This window comes from Aythya ferina (assembly GCF_964211825.1).
Source record: "Aythya ferina genome assembly, chromosome: 3".
Taxonomy (NCBI): Eukaryota; Metazoa; Chordata; class Aves; order Anseriformes; family Anatidae; genus Aythya; species Aythya ferina.
In genome coordinates this window covers 71936494-71956010 of record NC_140298.1, presented here as the reverse complement: position 1 = coordinate 71956010, position 19517 = coordinate 71936494, and the positions used below count along the sequence as shown (strand labels likewise).

Genomic DNA, 19517 nt, shown 5'->3' with positions numbered 1-19517 from the left:
AGAGCTCAGCTAATTTTGAAGCCATAACATAACAAACCACTGAACGCTAGATGATGCCTCCATTTACAACTTTGCCAAGATGATTGGGCTGACTCTAGCAAAATGATTGTGTTGATGGTTCTGTGCATACAGAGGGCTTTTCTTCAGTAAACCTTTTTTCTTTCCCTTTGCAGATTTCAAGCATGTGTTTATTTTGCATCTGTCTTTCAAGCTATGTCATGTGGCATCCATTACTTAGCATCTGTGTTTATGGCTGTTACTCCTAACTTCGTCTGTGGGATCCCTGGGAACGTGAGTAGTGTTCTCTTCTACAACTCCTCTGAAGCAAGTCTGGAGGACATCTGGACAGTATGGACAGCAACGGAGAATTACATTGTAGTCCAGCTGGAAAGTGGAGAAATCTGGGAGCTTAATCAATGCAGCAAGGCCAAACGAGAAGTCAGTTTGGATCTAGCATATGAATATAAAGGCAACAAGTCCGTGTTTTCTTGTTCTGATGGATTTCTTTATGATGATACAAAATGGAAGAGCACTGTTGTTACGCAGTGGGATCTGGTCTGTGACCGAGAATGGCTTGCAAAATTAATCCAGCCTACATTCATGCTTGGAGTCTTGATCGGAGCAGTGATTTTTGGTGATATTGCTGACAGGTAAAGTTCCATCCTCTGAACACTGTAGGCTCAGACTGCAGTAACTCCACATGTATCTATCTGTTTTGTTGGTTTATTTATTGTGTATGAATTTAGGAGGTTTTGATATTGTTTTATTCACAGATACATTTAACTCTTTTTTTTTTCCTATTGCAAGTATAAGTTTTAAAATGTGTTTGCAAATCATTTGCTTTTCAAATTTATTTCCTACTTCGTATCATCCACTGTTAATCCCTTTAATTGTCCTATGCAGCTAGTGTTTTGCCCTTAGATTATTTTTTTTATTGTTATTATTTTTTAACAGGAATAGTAATAGTGGTATTGGCAACAATAAAACCTGGGAGTGAGTTTTCACCTCATTTTCCATGAGGAAAGATTCCTCCTGTTTATTTCTGGATATGATGAACAGCTGAAGGGCTTCATCCCAACTTCCGTCATGCATAAAGCTCTGTGGGACTGATCCAAGGCTTTGAGGGTTTGACCAAGCCCCTTTTTTTCCTTACTGTCCAGTTGCAGTTTTTCCCTACTAGGTTAGTTTAAGCTTCAGTTTCTTGAAGGTTGGTCCAGACAGGAGGAAAACTGGTCATCAGCGAGCTTTGCAGTGGTTCCAGTTATTTCCTAGCACAATCAGAGTTCTGTTTGGGCTCGAGGAGTGGCAGCCGGTGCAGTGCCTCCATCAGAACTGTCCCGTGGTCGTGGTGCCAAGGCCATCCTTCAGCCAGCCCCCTCTGGCTCTGCCTCCCTCGGTGTTTTCTGAGGTCACGCACTGAGAGCCAGCTTCACAGACAGACTCAGGAGCAGCAGTGAGGGTGTGTCTCTGTCCTCCTGCGTCTCTGTTTTCTCTCCCAACACAAATGCCTCAGAAGAATGCCTAGCTGTACTTGTCCATGTGACTATTCTAATTTCAAAGCTACATTGTACTGTCCTAGACCCTTTCTATACTTGTGTTTTGATTTGAAGACTCCTTCAGTGTTACTTACCTCATTCCATAAAGGAGTTTGTTGACTAACAGCTCTGTTAAGTGGACAGCTAAAGCATAAGCAGGAAAAGAAGACTAGGCACATTGTTCATTATCACAACACTGTGGTGTGACAACATGGGAATGCAAATCAAAGATGATCTTCCTTTAATTTGTCTTCTGGAGCACATGGAATCAATCCTTCCTCCTTATTCAAGGATTTGTAAAACCGTATTTAATACAAAACCAGAATATAATGCCAACATTTGTTCTGTGTCCCTTTAAATCATTCATGGCTTTATTAATTAATACCCAGACATGATTTATGAGGTTACGACCATATTGTTCTCATTTCCATTAATTCAAGCCATGAACAGCCAGTTCAGATAATGCACACATCCCGAGTTGCAGATTTACAACCATGGATTTACAGCTGAAAGTTATTGTTTTCTGACACATCCTGGCTGCTGAGAAATAAGTTTGTGGGTTCCTCCCATTCCCAATTAACAGATTTCCCAACAGAAGAGCCCGGACAGCTGGGACTCACTGGGATCTCTTCTGGCAGGGATCAGAGTCCCAAATGTGAACGATGACTCCTTCCTCCCAGACCTTCCAGGTCAGGGCTGGAGAAAAATGGGAGGGCGCTGGGAAGAGCTGTGCCATGTCGCCTGCTCACAATGTCACTTCCCAGGGTTGTTTTGTTGGAGTACCAAATACTCACAGAGAAGAACAGACAAACGGGCCCCCACCCCTGAAAGTCCTCAAACTCTCCATTTAAACGTAATGTCTACATCTGTGAAAAGCTGTTTGCATTGGAGTAGGTAAGAAGAGCCCAAGATATAATATTATCACGGGATAAAAATGATTCTGCGCATTTTGTAGACAAAATGGAATAAAATGATTCCTCAGTAGGGTGCTGTGTATCTACTGCAGATTTCTATGTCTTCTTGGCTGAGCTTCTCATTGTTAGCACACACTCACTTGTTTAGGTACAAGTGACTATGCTAGGCATATGTCATCACAGATAACTGTTGTTAGAAATTACTAACTTATTAACTAGATATTATCTAATATAAAATATCTGAAAAAGTGACTCTTATGTACTGATGTCATAAATAAGACAGAGTAAATTTGTAGATTAGTTACGTAGAAGTTAAGCTTGACACTGGACATGAGCATATGTAACACCACTTCTGCACTTTGATTCCAGCCAAGAATTCTGGAGTGGAAGCTCCTTCCAGAGGAGTTTCCTTTCTCTTTGGTTTCGTTGGAAATTTACTGAAATATTAAGAGTTTTCTTTCTTGCATGGTAAGGAAAATACAGGAAACTAATCCAATGTTTCTGTGGTGAGTGAAAGTTTTAAGTACAGTATTTTCAGACTCACTTCCAGACAGGGTCTCTGAAGTTGCAGCTTTATTTTGACAGGATGTTTATCATTTTACTCATCATTTTCCTGCTGCTGTGATTTGCAGGCTGGGAAGACAGCGTGTCATATGGTTCACAAGTGCTGGTCAGTTTGTATTTGGCGTCGCAGTGGCGTTCACGTCTGACTACTACAGTTTCGTGATTGTGCGCTTTCTCCTTGCCATGGTAAGAAAGGATGCTCACCCTGTCTCTTTTACGTGTTATTTCCTACCCCTTCTCAGGAAAACCTCCCTTTATTCCTTCTTCCCTCCCTTACTTCATTATTCTAAAGCCCCCTCTGTTGCACTTATTTCAGCAGAGCAGGGAGAGTCTGAATATTCTTGGACTACAGCACTTTTCCTCTTTGAATTAATAGAAAGCATCTGTATGAAGCAATGTTTGGTACCTCCTCCATCCCAACCTCTGCTGGACTGGTAATTAAATACCAAGTGTGAGCAGCGAATTCTGGTTTCTGCACTGCAGCTGGCATTGCATTTCTCCGTGCTGTTACCAAAGGAGTATATTTTTCTGAAAGTAACAAATCTAATATAAGTATGATCTTTATCTCTGCCATTTTCAGCGATGGAGGAGAGATGCACTTTTTCTCTTCCGTGCATCTCTTTGTTCTTTTAAGCTACATCTGAAGTACTCCATATATAGGTAGACATGTTTAGCACCTAGATGTTTATGCTGTACTGAAGGCTGTTCCAGTATATGTGTGTATGTGGATCTATACACACATATATATAACATCTGTATAATATATGTATGGTAAACAACTTTAAATTATGTTTTTACATCCAGAAGTATATTTATAGTCTTCCTATGTTAGAAAGAAATTAGAAGGTTGTTACAAGAAAAATTATATAAGTTATTTAAAAGAGATTGGAAATTTGAAAATAATCCCATCATTTATTTTTTTCCTGTGAGTGGGTAGTCAAGAGAGAGCTTGCACCTGGAGCTCCCTTTGCCTGGTTAGAGCTCAGAATGATTTCCCAGCAGGAAAACTGCATGGTCATTTCACCCTTGATCAGTGAGATCAGCAGGAGTCCCTCCGCTGACTCTCTGGCTGTTGATTCTAGGGACTATGCTAGTTTATACAAGCAAAAAGCTCTGACCAAACTGATGCTTTTTAACTGCTCGCTAGGATAGATTTGAGAGGTGAAGGTGTGAAGCTCTAGTTCTGTGCCACTGAGATCAGTGCAGCTTTCCTGTCAGCATCGGTGGGTTAAGAATCAGAATTTATTAACTGGAAGACTTGTAACCAGAAAATCAATTTTTGAATTGATTAATCAAAATAATATACTGGAGTATTTTCTAGCATAGATTTTCTAGCTGTGTTTTGAAATGCTTTGAGTTTAGAGTGTTACTAAAGAAATTGAAATATATATTCAAATATATATACAGTGAATGAAAAAATAGTTAAATGCAGAATATGCCAGCAATTCCATTCTGTGAGCATGGTTAGATAATGTATGAGAACCTGCAACTGTGTAAATGAGATTCTCTAGTAACATTGTAAAAAATTGATTTAATGAGGTAATTTAAAGTGGTATGGAAGGTGATTCTCAGTAAATTTGTTGCTCTGTAACGTGCAGACTCTTAATAGTCAGCTTAACAGCCAAGGTCAAGATTTTCAGAAATGGCACTTACTTCAGGGGACCTCATTTTTCTGAGTGTCTAGTCTGTGATGTGATTAAGGACCTGATTTTTGGAGGTGAAGAACTTAGTATCACCAGCAAATTAGGCTCTTTTCCAGGTATCTCTTGCTGGCTCTACCCCACTAAAGGAGAGCATCCAAAAGCCCTTCACATCTTTAAACGCGGTGCCAGGTATTCTGAAAATTTGAGCGAGCTTTTTGTCCAGCTGATTTGTTTTTAGGGTTGTCTTTTTTTTTCTGTCAATGAGCAATATGCCAGTGCAGTGCCAAGTAAATGTACACAAATGTGTACATTTGTAAACGCTGCTAGCTGTTGCACATGGAGAATAGATACAAACCTCACACTGTGTTTTTTTTTTCTCTCTCCCTTCCCCAGGTTTCGAGTGGCTATCTGGTTGTGGCTTTTGTTTATGTGACTGAATTTGTTGGCATTAAAGCACGAACCTGGGCTTCTATGCATGTCCATGCTTTTTTTGCTATAGGAATTATGGTTGTGGCACTCGTGGGATTTTTGGTTCGGACCTGGTGGGTCTATCAGATATTTCTCTCCATAGCAACTCTTCCCTTTGTTTTGTGTTGCTGGATGCTCCCAGAAACACCTTTTTGGCTCCTGTCAGAGGGAAGATACGAAGATGCACAAAAAGTAATCAATACAATGGCAAGATGGAACAAAGTAAGCACTCCCTGCAAAGTGGCTGAACTGTACTCAGTCCAACACGATGGTCCAGTCAGTGGCAGAACAGGTGACAATGACGCGCCCTCAGCCAAGAAGCACAACATCTTAGATCTATTTTGTAACTGGTACATTGCAAGAAGGACCATCACAGTCTGGCTGGTCTGGTTCACTGGGAGCCTGGGGTACTACGTCTTCTCCCTGAGTTCTGTCAATCTAGGAGGCAATGAATATTTAAATCTGTTTCTCATAGGTAAATATTTTTTGAATTTTATGTTGTTTCTGACAGAGCTAGAACATGAAATTCAGAAATGTCTAGAGATTTGATGGCTATTTTTTAAACTTTGTTCCTTCAGTTATGGACTTTGATCAAAAAATTTCATGTTAACTGTTCATAAAGCTGATTAACACAGGAAGGATATCATGCACGCCTGATTTCACTGTTTCTGAAAAAAAAAAAAAAAAGAAGAATTGAGAATGTGTTGGCATACAAAATTCTCTCTCTCTTTGTGATTGTAAAACCATGTTCTATTTTTCTCCTCTTTGCCCTGCAAGCATCTAGCAGATTCACACAAAAGCCAGGGGCAGCAGATCAGCAGCACAAAATTCATACTGTTCTGTGAGAAGCATAAACTAGGAAACGACAGAAAAAGTTACTGCTATAGTCATGTGCAGTCATAACATACAACGTCAGTCAGTCCAGAAAATAGAATCACAGTACTCAAAAGCAATAATAATTTCAGTTTTCTCAGCCATGTATTTTTAATTTAGTCAGGGTGTTCTTTTGGTCTGCCTGTAATCGTCCTGTGGTATGTCAGTTGTTTATAAAGGCTGCTTGGTGCATTCAAGGCCTGATCTGAAGCTCATTAAGATCAGTGGAAATATCCCATTGACTTCAGAAGACTTCAAATAGGGCACATAGCTGTGAGTCAGCAGAGGATTAAGTCATGTGCTTTGTTTTATGCAATCCAGTGCTCTCAGTGAAGTGCATGTGACTGTCCAGGTACATCAGCACGCAGGAGGACTGGGACTCTCTGGAGTTCAGTTTGGGTTGTCATGTTTTGTTGGATATTGTTAGACTGGTGTGGTGAAGAGTGGATGAGTGGATAATTAAATTGTTGTGATGGAGTGCAGTGTGTAAATCACTGTACCCACCTCTTCCAAAAATATTTTAGCAGACTGGCATACAGTGACTAGCTGCCTCTTCTTTTACCGATACCAACCTCAAAGATTGTTTCCCAATATTATAGGTGCATCAACACAGTACACGTGCTCAGTAGAGGCATGCAGCATATTTGTTCTTATATTCTTCCCTGTCATTACACCAGACATAGGAGCATTCTTCATGAGCAGGTTGGTTTAAAACATGTCCAGACAGACATGGGCTCAATATAATTTTTCTAGGGGCAAACCGTGCTTAAACAGCATTTGTGAACAGTTCTCACCAAATGCCACTCCCTTATGGCTGCAGAAATTTTTCCACGGAAAGAGACATAAGGAAGAGAAAATCTGTGTACACGTGGGATATTGTAAGCAGCTGCCCTCCCTTCAAAGAGAGCCTTGCTGTTTTCAGTAATTTTCCACCCCAAAGAGACTTGGAGTTTCTCTGTGCTGTAAAACCTGCTCCACTTGTCCTTCTTCACCCCCCACTACCATATCCTAGGCCATGTTTTCTGATGTCTGTTGCCATTTCTGTGACCAAACGAGCTGCCCAACACATTGAATACCTCTAGATTTGACGTACTCGTGACATGTAAGGTCAAGCTAACTTCCTAGATTAAATGAATCCCCATAAAGAATGGGGAATGTAAAATGAATATGTGTAATCATGATTTAAACCCGAATAATTTCATACTGACAGGTGCTGTGGAGTTGCCTTGCTATATCATTGCTTGCATTGGGATGGACAAACTGGGAAGGAGAAACACACTCATTCCGTTCCTTATTTTAAGTGCACTGATCTGTGTTTTAATTATGTTCATACCTCAGGTTAGTCACATACTGTTGAAAGTGTTCCTATACTAGACATTTATTTTATAGAACCCTAAGTCTGTAGATGCAGCTGCTCTTGCTAAATGATATGGCTGATTAAAGGCTTTTTTAAAAACGCGGCTGCCAGTCAAGGATAGATTTCTGTATTTTCAGACAGACTTCACGCTATCATTGCTGGAGTCAGATGTAAAGTGTTCCTAGGGCTTCAGTGAACCAGGACTGGTAAAGTTTTATGGACATTAAGTTACCTTTTGAAACCAATTTTTAAAAAAGCAAGCAATAAATACTGCTTTGTGTTTAAAGAAGAGTCACATCTTTTGAAGGATTTAATTCACATTTGAAACAATGATGTTTTCAGGTTATTTATTTATTTGTGATCTCTTTCAATAGGATTTTAATGTACTAATTATCTTGGCAAATATGGCTGGAAAATTTTCAATAGGTGTGGCATTTGGCCTTATATACCTCTACACGGCAGAACTGTACCCAACAATTGTAAGGTAAGAATTTTTGCCAGGCAGGTATTTTTTATTGTTTTGTTGTTATTTCAGTTTTTACACTCTTGGGCCATATCCAGCAGCTCTTGACATTAATGGCAGTGGCCCAAAAGACAGGATAGGATGAGTTCCTTTGCTGCCTCAGAGTTGCCTAATATTTGGCTGTACTGTAATTTTTAATTTATTTTTAATTTCCATATGCATTGATTGCTTTCAGTGAGGAAAGAGAATACTCCATATTTTCTTATATGTTAGTTATACCTTTCTTAAAAGTTCTCATTCATCTCATAGTCTATGCTGAATGCCAATTGTATTTTTAATCATTATAGAAGTAGCTGAATTTCACTACAAACAACCTAAATTTACATTGGCATAGCAATAGCTTCCTAGTATAATTTTGTATTATCCTAATGATGTGATAAGTGTCTATGCATTTCTGATTTTTGGCTATATCTGCCAGAATTCTTAACAAATATTTGTTTCGTGTGTAGATCACTTGCTGTTGGAAGCGGGAGCATGATGTGCCGTGTAGGCAGTGTGGTTGCTCCTTTCTGTGTGTATTTGAGAAGTGTTTGGATTTTCATGCCACTTGTAAGTATTTATTCAACGGTAAATGTTTCTCATATTGAAAAAGTATGTATGTTACTTTGTTTTCAGGACAAGAGGCTGAACTTTTCTTTTGAAGTTGAATGAACCATTCTTATTCTGAATTTTAGGTCTCATAGTTTAGTAACTTCCTATTGTTAAAAAAAATGCAGCTAAAGCAGGAGGGAGACTTTGAATCACTGAAATCTGAGAAGTTGCTAGGATGCACAAACATATGCATGCACTGAATCCTAGTATAAATTTGACAAAAATATATTCCACACAATGATACTTTATTTCCTATATAATATTTGAGAGGTGTCTTGGTCTATACTTCTTTACTCTGCAGGCCTAGCAGTTCTTGACCATGCTCATAACTTACTCTTACCCTTTTTCAAAGGCATGGTTTTTCCGTTCATGGAATTCACCACGGTGGCTATCTTTTCTTAATATTCTTCTTTAATCTTTTCCCTGGCTTCCCTGGGATACTTCGCTTTTGGAGCAGCTTTCCAATAGATGAAGAATTACTCTGCTTGGTCTTCAAATCTGTCCCATAGCTCCTTTTTTGCATTTTTCATTTACATGAACCATAGAAAACAATATATGAGATGGAAAAAGAGAGACAAATGGTATATTAATGAAATTAATGGTGACTTTGGCAAAGAAAAGAACCTTGGATTCATTGAGCACACCCTAACGTAGATGATTTCCAGATCATATTACTATTGGATCCTTACCTCCAATTGCCCCAGGAAAAAACAGGTGGGACCATTCCTTCTTGGATCTTCTGCATTATGTAGCTTCAAATACATTTTAGACAAAATATTTCCAGCTCACAAATATAATATAATATTCCTGCTCACAAATGAATTGTATTTCTTCATTGCAATCCTGTGGTGAGGCATTTGCTGCTTAGAAATCTTTCTTTTTTTTTTTTCTTGAAGGATAATTTATGCCCATATATGCAAAAATACAAACAATTACAAAGCTTACATTAAAGATCAAAGTGGAAAGGATCTTATTAATGGTTTAAAAACAGTCTGAGTTCTTTCAAAAGCCCTTAGAATTCACTGTGACTAGCACATCAACATTATATATAGATTATGCATGTCAGAAGGTGAAAATGTAATGGAATGTGTCTTTGGCCTAGATTCTTACACTAATTTTGTCTACCACATTGGAATTTCCTGAAAAAATGGCATTTTGTCCTTTTGATTTTGCAACTATAAAATCTTAAATTATAGATGCTAGAGATCAGTCTGAGAGAAGTCTTAGGAACTTGTTTTGTTAGTTAGATTAATTACTTTCAGTTGCTTTGGATGAAAATTATTAAGATGAAGCAGACCACAAATTTATTTATTCCCTCAAGCTCCTAAAAACTGTTGTCTTTCTTAGTAATGCCTCCATACTAACCAGGATAGCATCCCAGAAATTACACAGAAAACAACATTAGCACAACAGAGCAGCCATGGGAGAACATTCTCTTTCTCTAGTCAATGTTTTTCCTTTACTAGCTGAGATAAGCTTTATCTGTGCAGAAGAGCTGCAGTCAAACCACAGATGATGAATGTCCAAACATGCCAGAGAACAGTGCAAATGGCAGTATAAACAGAGGAATTATTTCAGCTATGAGCAACTCTCAGAGTACAAAAAGTGTCCATAGTACGTGTAGAACTGTGTAGTAGTTAACTGTGAATATATTTTCATTATTAGCTCCTACTATAAAGCATTTGTCAGTTTATTAAGTAGGCTTGTCTGAGGTTGGAGCACAGCTTGCCAAGTCTCAGGTAACGTAAGTGCTTCGGAATGAAAGTGAAATGAAATGGATTACATTTCTGAGTAAACTGATCTGCATCACGCTGACCTATTGTGTACACCACACACTGTCGAGCAGTTAATACTGCTATTTGTTTGACAGCCTGCCTCACGTACAGTTGAGCCACCTGCAAGTAATGCAAGCATCTCGTTTGAATGTCTATAAATCTTGAATAACTTGCTAAATATGTTTTTCATGTGACAACTTTCTAGAAAACTTACGCAAAGGCAGTTGTTCTATGTATAAACTTGGTGTTTTTTGGCTGTTCAGAACATAAAGTATAAATAAAAAATAACTGCACCGAGGTCAGTAAAGTTACATGAATGCAAAGCCTAAATCTAATATCAGTGGTTTTCAGGACAAAATTTAACCTTTTCTCTTTTGTTGCTGGTGTAGGGATTTTGTAAATAAGGTCACGTTTTTAGATTGGTCCTGAGCAATCAGATGTGGTGGATATAAATATATTTGATTGGCAGACTAGAAAAATAATTTGTTCTCAGAAGTAAAAGTGTTATTTTGTAGGAATATTTAATGCAAATTATCTCTCTTTCTAGTCCAAGTACATTAAGTTCTGGCCTTATACCAGTGTGAAATTAAAATTGTTGCTCCAGGCAGGGTGGAAGACATGAAAAATGGTGGCAAATCTTTTTTGAAGTTACTCGTGATAGGTGTTAGAAGCTGCTGACTTCACTGAAGTGTTGGGAATAATTTGAAAGTTTGATAAAGCAGAAAGTCAGATTTCAATTTTAGACCCTGAAAAAAGCAATGAATTAAATAGGTATAGCTGTCACATAAACTTTGATGAATATTTTGCACACTAGTACACTTCAATCCATAAACATTTGGCTCCTTAGCTATATCAGAAAAACATTTTCTGATGCTGAATTATATATGGAAAATATTACACACATACATAATGTATACATTTGTTATGAACAAAGGGCTAAATTCTGTCCAATGCCTTATGAAGAAGGATGCCAAGTCTGCTAAAGATCTAAAGTCTGCTGCTTAACTGAATGTAATGTCATGGATAAGTTTGGATACTGCTCCTAAAAAAAAATAAATGCTGCTTGAAAAGTCTATTCATTAACAAACTGTGACTTAATTGTTTCATATTTTGTCTTTCATAGGAAGTGTTGGAAAATGCTTTATAAAGCCAGGGAGAAGGGAAACACAGGGAATAAGTCTGTGTGCAGCAGCTTTCACAATGAAAAAAAAAGAAACAACAACCTAAAATATGGTGGTGGAATACAGAAAAGAATAGAGCTGAGATTAAAAGGCAGGAGAGGTAGTGTGCAGGCATCCAGGACAGTGGGAGTTCGCAGGGGAAAAAGACGTAGTTTCATAAGGAAGGGAAACATGAGAAGAATGTAAAATGTCTGAAAAGCTAACTGGAACAGAGAAGACACATACTCAAAGCACAGAGTGTTGCTTTAATCTTGCTGTCGGGTGTCAATAATGACCCTGTTCTCATAAACTCAAAATGTATGGGTATCCAAATAAATTAGTAATGGTTAAGTTTCAATGTCCTTAATATTCCTCAATATTCTCAATTATAATCTTATGACAGCCTAAAGGAAGTGCATAAGAGAGGTTAGTGTGGAATAGCTGACACGTTGCAATTCATCCTGTCTTAACCATGGCAGGAGATAAATCTTAACAGGAGAGTTCTGTCGCTCAGAGGTGAGACTTTAATGGTTTGAACTATGTTTATAAATATCACTCCTGCCATGTATATGTCTGCAGTCTGCAAGGATTTCCCTCTCTTTGTCACTCAGTACCATTTCCTCTGGTCCTATTACTGTTGAACAGAGTGAATTCTGCTTCTCAAAAGCTTGCTTGAAACAAGCTGTCCCCTTCACTCAGGGGGAAGGAAAACCAGGACGGTGCATTTGCATGAAAACAGCTCTGTGCAAGGTCACAATGGAGAACTCCAATTTTAAAGCTGCTTTCTGACCTGAGGAGAAAATCCCACTTAGATGCAGATGGTAGCTGGGTGGTTCAAGCACTGTGTGAGGGACACAAGCACAGTAATTCCAAATGTCCCCTCTCACACTTGGAAGGCGAGTATTAAACAAACAGGACAGCCCTGAGAATTAGGGCAAGATAAAGATAATACAGTATCAAAGTACACAGCCATGAAATGGAAAAACACTGAGGCCAGGCATGATGTATTGTGTGGAAGCATTTGAATCAAGAGAGATTTGGATCGTTTATCATCTAAGATTGGAAGAATGTCAGGGTTTTAATGCCTGTTCTGTACTGCAAAGGAGGAAAGTGAAAATTGTTCTCACTGAACATGGCACAGAAATGCAAGGGAAGAAGACAGAGTCCTGGAGCATGTGCATGCTTCTGCATCTGCCCCACATGGTCCTGGGCCTTGCTCCATCACGCTGAAGCGTGCTGTTGTTGAGGTAGCTCGTACACCGTGGACAAATCCAAGAGGTTGCCACAACATGTGTCAGCACCCCTATCGGATCTTTGATGTCAATTCAGCAAATTATTCCTGTTGAGAGCTACGTTATCTGCTGAAGTGCTCTCCTGAACTGAGATGTACACTCCCGTAGCTCCAGTCTGTACTGAAAAATTCTGCTGGGGCTGCACAAAGGAGGAGTGGGTGCACAAGTACAGGGGCAGAGGTTCAGGAGCTAGAGTAAGAATTGAGGTTGCAGGTGGCAGAGATAGTTCAGGGATTTATCTGTGAACGTGCATGTAAAGATAAATGTATGCAACCCTAGAATCCATTTGTAAATACATACCTGGTAGTAGAAATACCAAATGAAAATATACGTATTCTCTTTTCTCAAACAGAATTATTGCTCCTTGCACTGTATTGATCCCTTACGGAACAAAGCACTTCACTTTCTCTTTGTTAATTCTGCTGCATATCTTTCATTTGCAAAACAACAGCAAAAAAAAAAGTATTTTCACTGTATACTATATTCTATACAGTATACAGTCAACATTTAGACTTATGATCTTTACATTACTGTTCCTTGAGTTTTATATTGTGTACTCTCAAGCAAAAGCAAAGATGTGCGTAACTTGAAAGACGTTTCTACCCTTACAGCTACTTTTTGTTTCTTCTAGTTACTTGTTGGAATCATGGCTCTGCTGAGTGGAATATTAACAATAATGCTACCAGAAACACTTGGAAAACCGTTGACTAATACTTTGGAGGAAGCTACAGAAATAGGAAGAAACGAGAAAAGCTGTTCAGAAAAGACTCCTCCGGCACAGAGTGGTGCAGCATTGGAAAAGATAGAGATGTGTGGTCCAGAAACAGTTAGCCCTGAGAAATAAAGCAAGAACAAAATGGCTGTTCCCAATTTTAACAGTTAAATAACTTATAAGATCATTTTATTCAAGAAATGTGACTGTTCTATACTACCTGTGCCTTTTAATTTGTAACCAGTCTTGCTTTTTCAGTAGAGCAAATTTATGAAACCTTTTCTACGTGACTGAGGTGCTGCAGAAAATTTGATGAGATTTCTAGATCCCTTCTCAAACATACCTAGCCCTTAGGAAACCTATCTGACTTGCTGTGACCAGTTGGAAAGATTACTCTAAATTTTGGAACCCAGCTGATTGTTCGTATGTAAAAACAGGCCAATTCCTTGCTTCACATTTTCTGCAGTTACACTTGTAAACCCACCACAAAGTGCCTTGTCCACTCTTGTCCTTTTGCAGTTGACAGCTACAGACTTGAGACTTCAAAACACGGTGAACTCAACACACAGTTATAATTCTAGAGAGAAGCCTTAGCATTGCATCAAATCATACCAATAATTTCAAAGTTAAATTGATTTCTTTTCCTTTTTTTTTTTTTTTTTTTTTTTTTTCAAATTTGCTACTAGAAAAGCTGCCATTTCTAACAAAGAGAAGTATTCTGTGGAACAGCTTCTGATTGAAAAATTAAGTTTGCAGAATGTGCAAATAGTTTGTATACTATTCATTCTGTCGAATGGCAAATGTATTTTTATTAGGCTTAGAAAAAAATATTCACTGGGTTTATTGCTGTTTTAGTAAATTCTTTTTAGTTTAGGTAAAACTAAAATGCCTGATGCGTTTGAAAGTCTTACTCATTCCAGGTGGTTATTTCAGTGCACCCCTTCTCGCTTAGTTCAGCTCAGGTCTAGCATCAGATTCTTAATGAGGTTTAAGAGCAACACCAGCAACTTTGCCACGTGCCTCTATAAAGGTTCAGCCCTTCTTAGTCCTCAGTGGAACAGAGCAAGTGGCACATGAGCCTTATTCAGGCTCTCTGCACAGAGGTGGGCTTAATTATTGATGACAGATTAGTAGACGTGGTATCTGTGCGCCATTTGTATCAGACTCCACAGTCTTGTATTGAGTCTGTAGCTCAATTTTTAATTTACACTACACAAAATCAGTTGTGAAAATACAAATTAAAAAAAATGGTAGCTTGAGGACACCGAGTTACCAGTTACTCTGGCAGTTTTTGTCCAAGTGTCTGTAGCTGTCCCACTGTGGCTACACCTCATGCGTGTGTCAACACTCACTTGCAGGTGCAGCGACCATGCCTTGTGACTGTGGACCACAGAAAACTGATAGGTAGGAAAGCATCATTCTGGCTGCTAGTTTTATGGATTTCTGTCCCAGCTTTCTTTTTTTTCGGTCTACCTCCAGACCTGAGAGTTTATTCTTTGCTTGTGAGTCTGTAGCCTCTTGGCCACCCTTGTTTGAGGAGTTTGGCACGGGAAGCTTCTGCATGTTGGGGTTCAGACAGCTTGGGTTGTGTGAGCCCTGCCACCCCTGATTTGAAAACAAAATTCTTCTCATCTTAGGCACCTACTCATATGCTAGCTGACACGATCTCATCAAAACACGTCTTGCCCTGTTTACTTCTTTGACATGTACCCTAAATTCAGACATCTAAATTACTGTAGATAAATATTGTGTGCTGTATTGTTCATGTTTTTCTGTTATATCTGCAGAGGCATATTAGTTTTAGTGACTTCTGAAACCAAAATAATGATTTATATCCCCTTGTAAAATATTTTTTTCTTCACTGCACTGTCCTGGAGTGGAAGTAGCATTTTTGGTACTGCACTTCGGATTTGATCCTATACTGTGTGAGGACTAACGTGCTTTGAAGCCCAGCAAAAGTCAGGCAGTTTAAGTTTAGAGTGTTTCTGGGTGATAAGTAAAGCAGAAGGGGGTGTGTACTCTCCTTTCAGTTATGTGAGTGTCCCGGTATCTGCAGAGAAAACTTCAGAAGAGAACTGCATAGAATAAATACTATGGCTTCTGTCCAGATATATTTTGCTCGGCAAAAGTATGTGCTTAACCTTACCCATGTGAGTAATCCCGTCATTATTCAGAGGAGCACTTGAAATCACCCTTTGATGGCTACAGATAGGATTACTCACAGGCTGTGGCTTTCTGTTTTGCCGAGGAGCAGACCCAGTACTCTTCCACTGCTTCCAGATCCCCCCGCCCCGGTTCCCAGAGCAGAACAAACGTCCTTATCTGCAGGATCTGTTGCCAAACCCTGCCTTAAACAAGGGCTTAACCACACCAAAGAATGTCATGCAATATCCCTAACAGGGAACGAAACTGATACTGTCTGGCATTACAACCGCTGTCCCGTCAGAGCTCCAAGCAATTGCAGTATTTTGGGGTTCTTTCACATGATCCTTTTTATTTTGTCATACATGGTCCTATCTTAAACTCCTCAGTCTGGAGTACTGGGGGCAGTACAGTGTGTTTGAACAAGGAGCAAGTAATCTGTCTGCTTTGTTAGCTGCAGAATAACTCATCTGGGGGTCACACTGCTAAAGTACAGTTACATGTTCTTGTCACCTGAGGGGTTCAGAACCAGGTCATCTGTCATTGGTGTATCTGAGGTAGAGAAAATAAGAAAAATAGAGAAGTCTTAAATGCGTGATGACACCAAGTAATCCTTACAGGCTACGATTTTAATTATGACTCTAAAACACAGTGCAGCTTGATAGTTTTTAGCCCTTAAGGCCAGTTCATCCTGTCACTGAAGTCAGCTGGTATTCGATCTTTGATTAAGTGAGACCTGAATTTCCCTAACCCAATGATCCTATATATATATATTACATATTTCCCCTGGAAATAAAATGTTAATCATTCTCCTGGTACACTTTTTGTGACTTTATGCATGACCAGCTCTGAGGATGCTCTGGGGTATCCTTTTCTTTCAGTTGAGGAAGCATATGACTGTAAAAAAAGGAAATAGCATGTGTGTATATGTACCGGCAGAATTTGTTTGCTTGCATTTTCCACGTGGAGAAGAATGTTTAACACTAGTCATACATTATAAATGTAGCATAGGCAGAGCGAGTTGATTTACTTCTCTTAAATATTCACAGATGATCTAAATCCTCTCAGAGGAGAGCACTGGGTTTGAGAACAAATGCTTCTAAGTTCCTTGGGGGCATATTTTCTTCTCATGGCTCATGAAAAGAATTCATTTTTGTCTTTTTTTTTTTTTTTTTGAATCTGAGTCCTTCAGTTCTTTTATGTTTGTATTTGTCATCTCTGTCTGAGTGCAAATTTATTGTGCTGGTCAATGGCTCTGGAGATATATAATGGTTTTATGAGATATTGGATTAGAATTCTCATCTATCTTAATTGCTGGTCATTATTGGAACAATAATAATTTGTTTTATCCTAAAATTGATATAATATTTTATTAAACAGGCTTGCAATTTTTTAGGCACATACTTTCTGAGTTAAAAATAGGAATAAGAGCAATTACCATGAATTTAATGATAACTAAAGGAAAGGATTAAGGAAATGTATTTGCTATTATGAATCTGTATTTTAAAACTATGTGAAAAGATTTGTTTTCTACTTTACTAGCTGACGTGATTTTCGATTTAAGAAAATTTTAACCATGTAGAAAAAAAAAAAAAACCCTCTGCAAACTATGTGCACTCTGTGTTGAACGCTTCGGGAGTGTCTGAACAAGGGAGTGAACCCTGCCTGGGGGCTGAGGGGTTTTGGGTAACAGCTCTGTGGAAACCCAGGACAGTCTGGCACCCCCACTCTGGGCGAAAAGGGGTGGAGGTCTCACTGGCATCCTCCTGCATCTCTCCCGGTTTATTTTTACCAACTCCTTACGTGCAGTCACTCAGGAAGCCTCCAGAGCGGGGGGCTGAGCAACACGCAAGGCCTTTGCGTGTGCCTTTCACGAGGGCTTATGAAATGCAAGGTCGCATGTACTGTGGAGGCACGATGCCAGAACGGCATTTGGGGCTGCTAAAAGGAGAGTCTGGATTCATCCTATGCACCTGCACAAACATATCTTAAAGATGCTTGCCTGAATCCTGCAACAGATTTGTAGAAGATAAATTAAATTCAAAGATTAAGAAGAAAATGGTGAGTGTGGACAAAAGAACAAGTTTTTGCCATCAAGGGAAATGCAATCAAGCTGTATTACATTGCTTCATCTCTCGTGAAGAAGAATTAGAGCACATAAAAAATGCTAACCTGCCCATTTTGTACCAGGCTGTGTACCAGACGAAGTGTGCCTTTTGGAAACACGGGAGAAGTAGGTATTCTTGGGGAAGAGTTTATTTGCCCAGACTATGTGGGTTTAATGCAATATACGTGACTAATGAGTTTTTAAATGTGTATTTATTATCTGCAGCCACATGCAATAATAAAGACAAGCACATTATTTAATCGTTACACCCGGATGTAATTTAATCAACTTCCGACACTCACCAGCTCTCCGTTTGGTGCAAACTCCTGGCAGGAGCTGGGCTGGTGCTCTGGTGTTTCATGGACACTCCTCCTGCCACAAAACCTGTGTCAGTCTTTTTTTTTGCCAGTGTTTGTATAGGCTGGCTGGGGCAGTAGTCTCTAGGACAAATTCAGTAGTGACTCTCAAATTAGTGCAGTTTGCACCAAGATTTTATTAATCTTATTTATTCTGATCAAGTTACACCCGTCACTTGGCTTCATCGTGCGTATTTTTGATGGCTTTTTATGTCCCTGCCAGGTGATTTAGGTTCTTCCCTGAAGGTAACCATAGTGAATGATTCTGTTAAGAGAAACGTTATGCAGGAGATGAGAAAAAACAATAAGAACAGCTCACTGAAAGCCTGTTCAAATATTTGCTTGCTAAAGATGAGACATCTGAATAATCTCTGATATTGATTGCAAGAGAACAGAGTTCAACGATGCTGAGAAAAAGCCTAAAAATGGGGAAGTGTCCTTTTCTTAATATGTCTGATATATTAATCTGACTGCAAAGAGGTTTGGACACAAAACCAGCTCTTTCAAATAAATTACTAGCCTAGGTTTATGGATAACCAGAAGCAGTGAGGAATCACTTCCCCACCTAGTGACAGATCAACTCTCCTTCTGCATTCCTGTCTGACCCAGGCTCGGATGCTGCTTGGGTGTTAGTTGCAATGCTCACAGGCACCTCGTTATTCATGTTGCCTCCTAATGTTCCTTGTGGGCTTGCACAGGGCTAGGAAAAACCAACACCAAGGGGCAATTGATTATTTCCATGGTCTCGTTGCCACTGATGAGAATGAAAAGTGGTTTTCACTGAGATGATGATGGATATAGCAAAGGAACCAGTGATAAATGGATGATCTCTGAGCAATATTTTCACAAAGCTTTTCAGTAGATGAGTCAGTATTGCTGGTGTCTTTCTCATATTGAGTAAATACTCAAGGAGTGAGTAAATAGCATGTGGAAACAGTAAAATGAGGAGCAGGGTAGCCTCTGTGCTGAAAGGCGAACTCGCCACGGACATTGATGCTGACTTGATCTTTGAACTGGTTAAAGAAGAGGGAGAGAAGGGATCCATACCACTGATAAGATCAGCAGCAGGTTAGCACTGCTGTGCTCACAGAGGGCGGTTCTGTTTGTCATTGCTGCTGTTTTCAAGAGCACGCACAAAGCCAGGCGATTGCTAAGTTAAACAAAGAGCAACATTTCTTGAGCATCGCTGGAGCTGGGCTGACGGTGCTCTGAGACACATCTTGAAGGCCTCAGCACAGAATGGCTAATTTTTGGTGAGCTGGGGCTCTGGGAGTTAGAGCAAAGACGTTCTGTATCACGCTGCTCGTATCAGTGAAGAGCAGGGGTAAGAAAAACAACAGCACTAAAGCCCTGCAGGGATAAACAAACTTTTGCAGTGGGAAGTCACACGCTCAGATGACAGAGAAAGAGAAGACAGAGCTCCTCCTACACCCTAAAATACGGCATGCATTCCTTATGGGCACTTCAGCAAAGCACGGTGTGTTCATCCTTCCAAAATAGTTGAG

At 39.4% G+C, this 19517-nt stretch overlaps 1 protein-coding gene across 1 annotated transcript in view; it reads left to right on the top strand.

The window, feature by feature from the left end:
• Positions 1-17922, top strand: part of SLC22A16 (solute carrier family 22 member 16) — a 33747-nt gene extending 15825 nt beyond the window's left edge. Inside the window, exons 2-8 of the mRNA XM_084514730.1 lie at positions 174-650; positions 3082-3199; positions 5050-5599; positions 7208-7335; positions 7729-7838; positions 8327-8426; positions 13327-17922. Of these exons, the coding sequence (XP_084370856.1) occupies positions 174-650; positions 3082-3199; positions 5050-5599; positions 7208-7335; positions 7729-7838; positions 8327-8426; positions 13327-13539 (1696 nt within the window). The 3' untranslated portion in view covers positions 13540-17922. The remainder of the gene's footprint in view (positions 1-173; positions 651-3081; positions 3200-5049; positions 5600-7207; positions 7336-7728; positions 7839-8326; positions 8427-13326) is intronic.
• The last annotated feature ends 1595 nt before the right edge of the window (positions 17923-19517 follow it).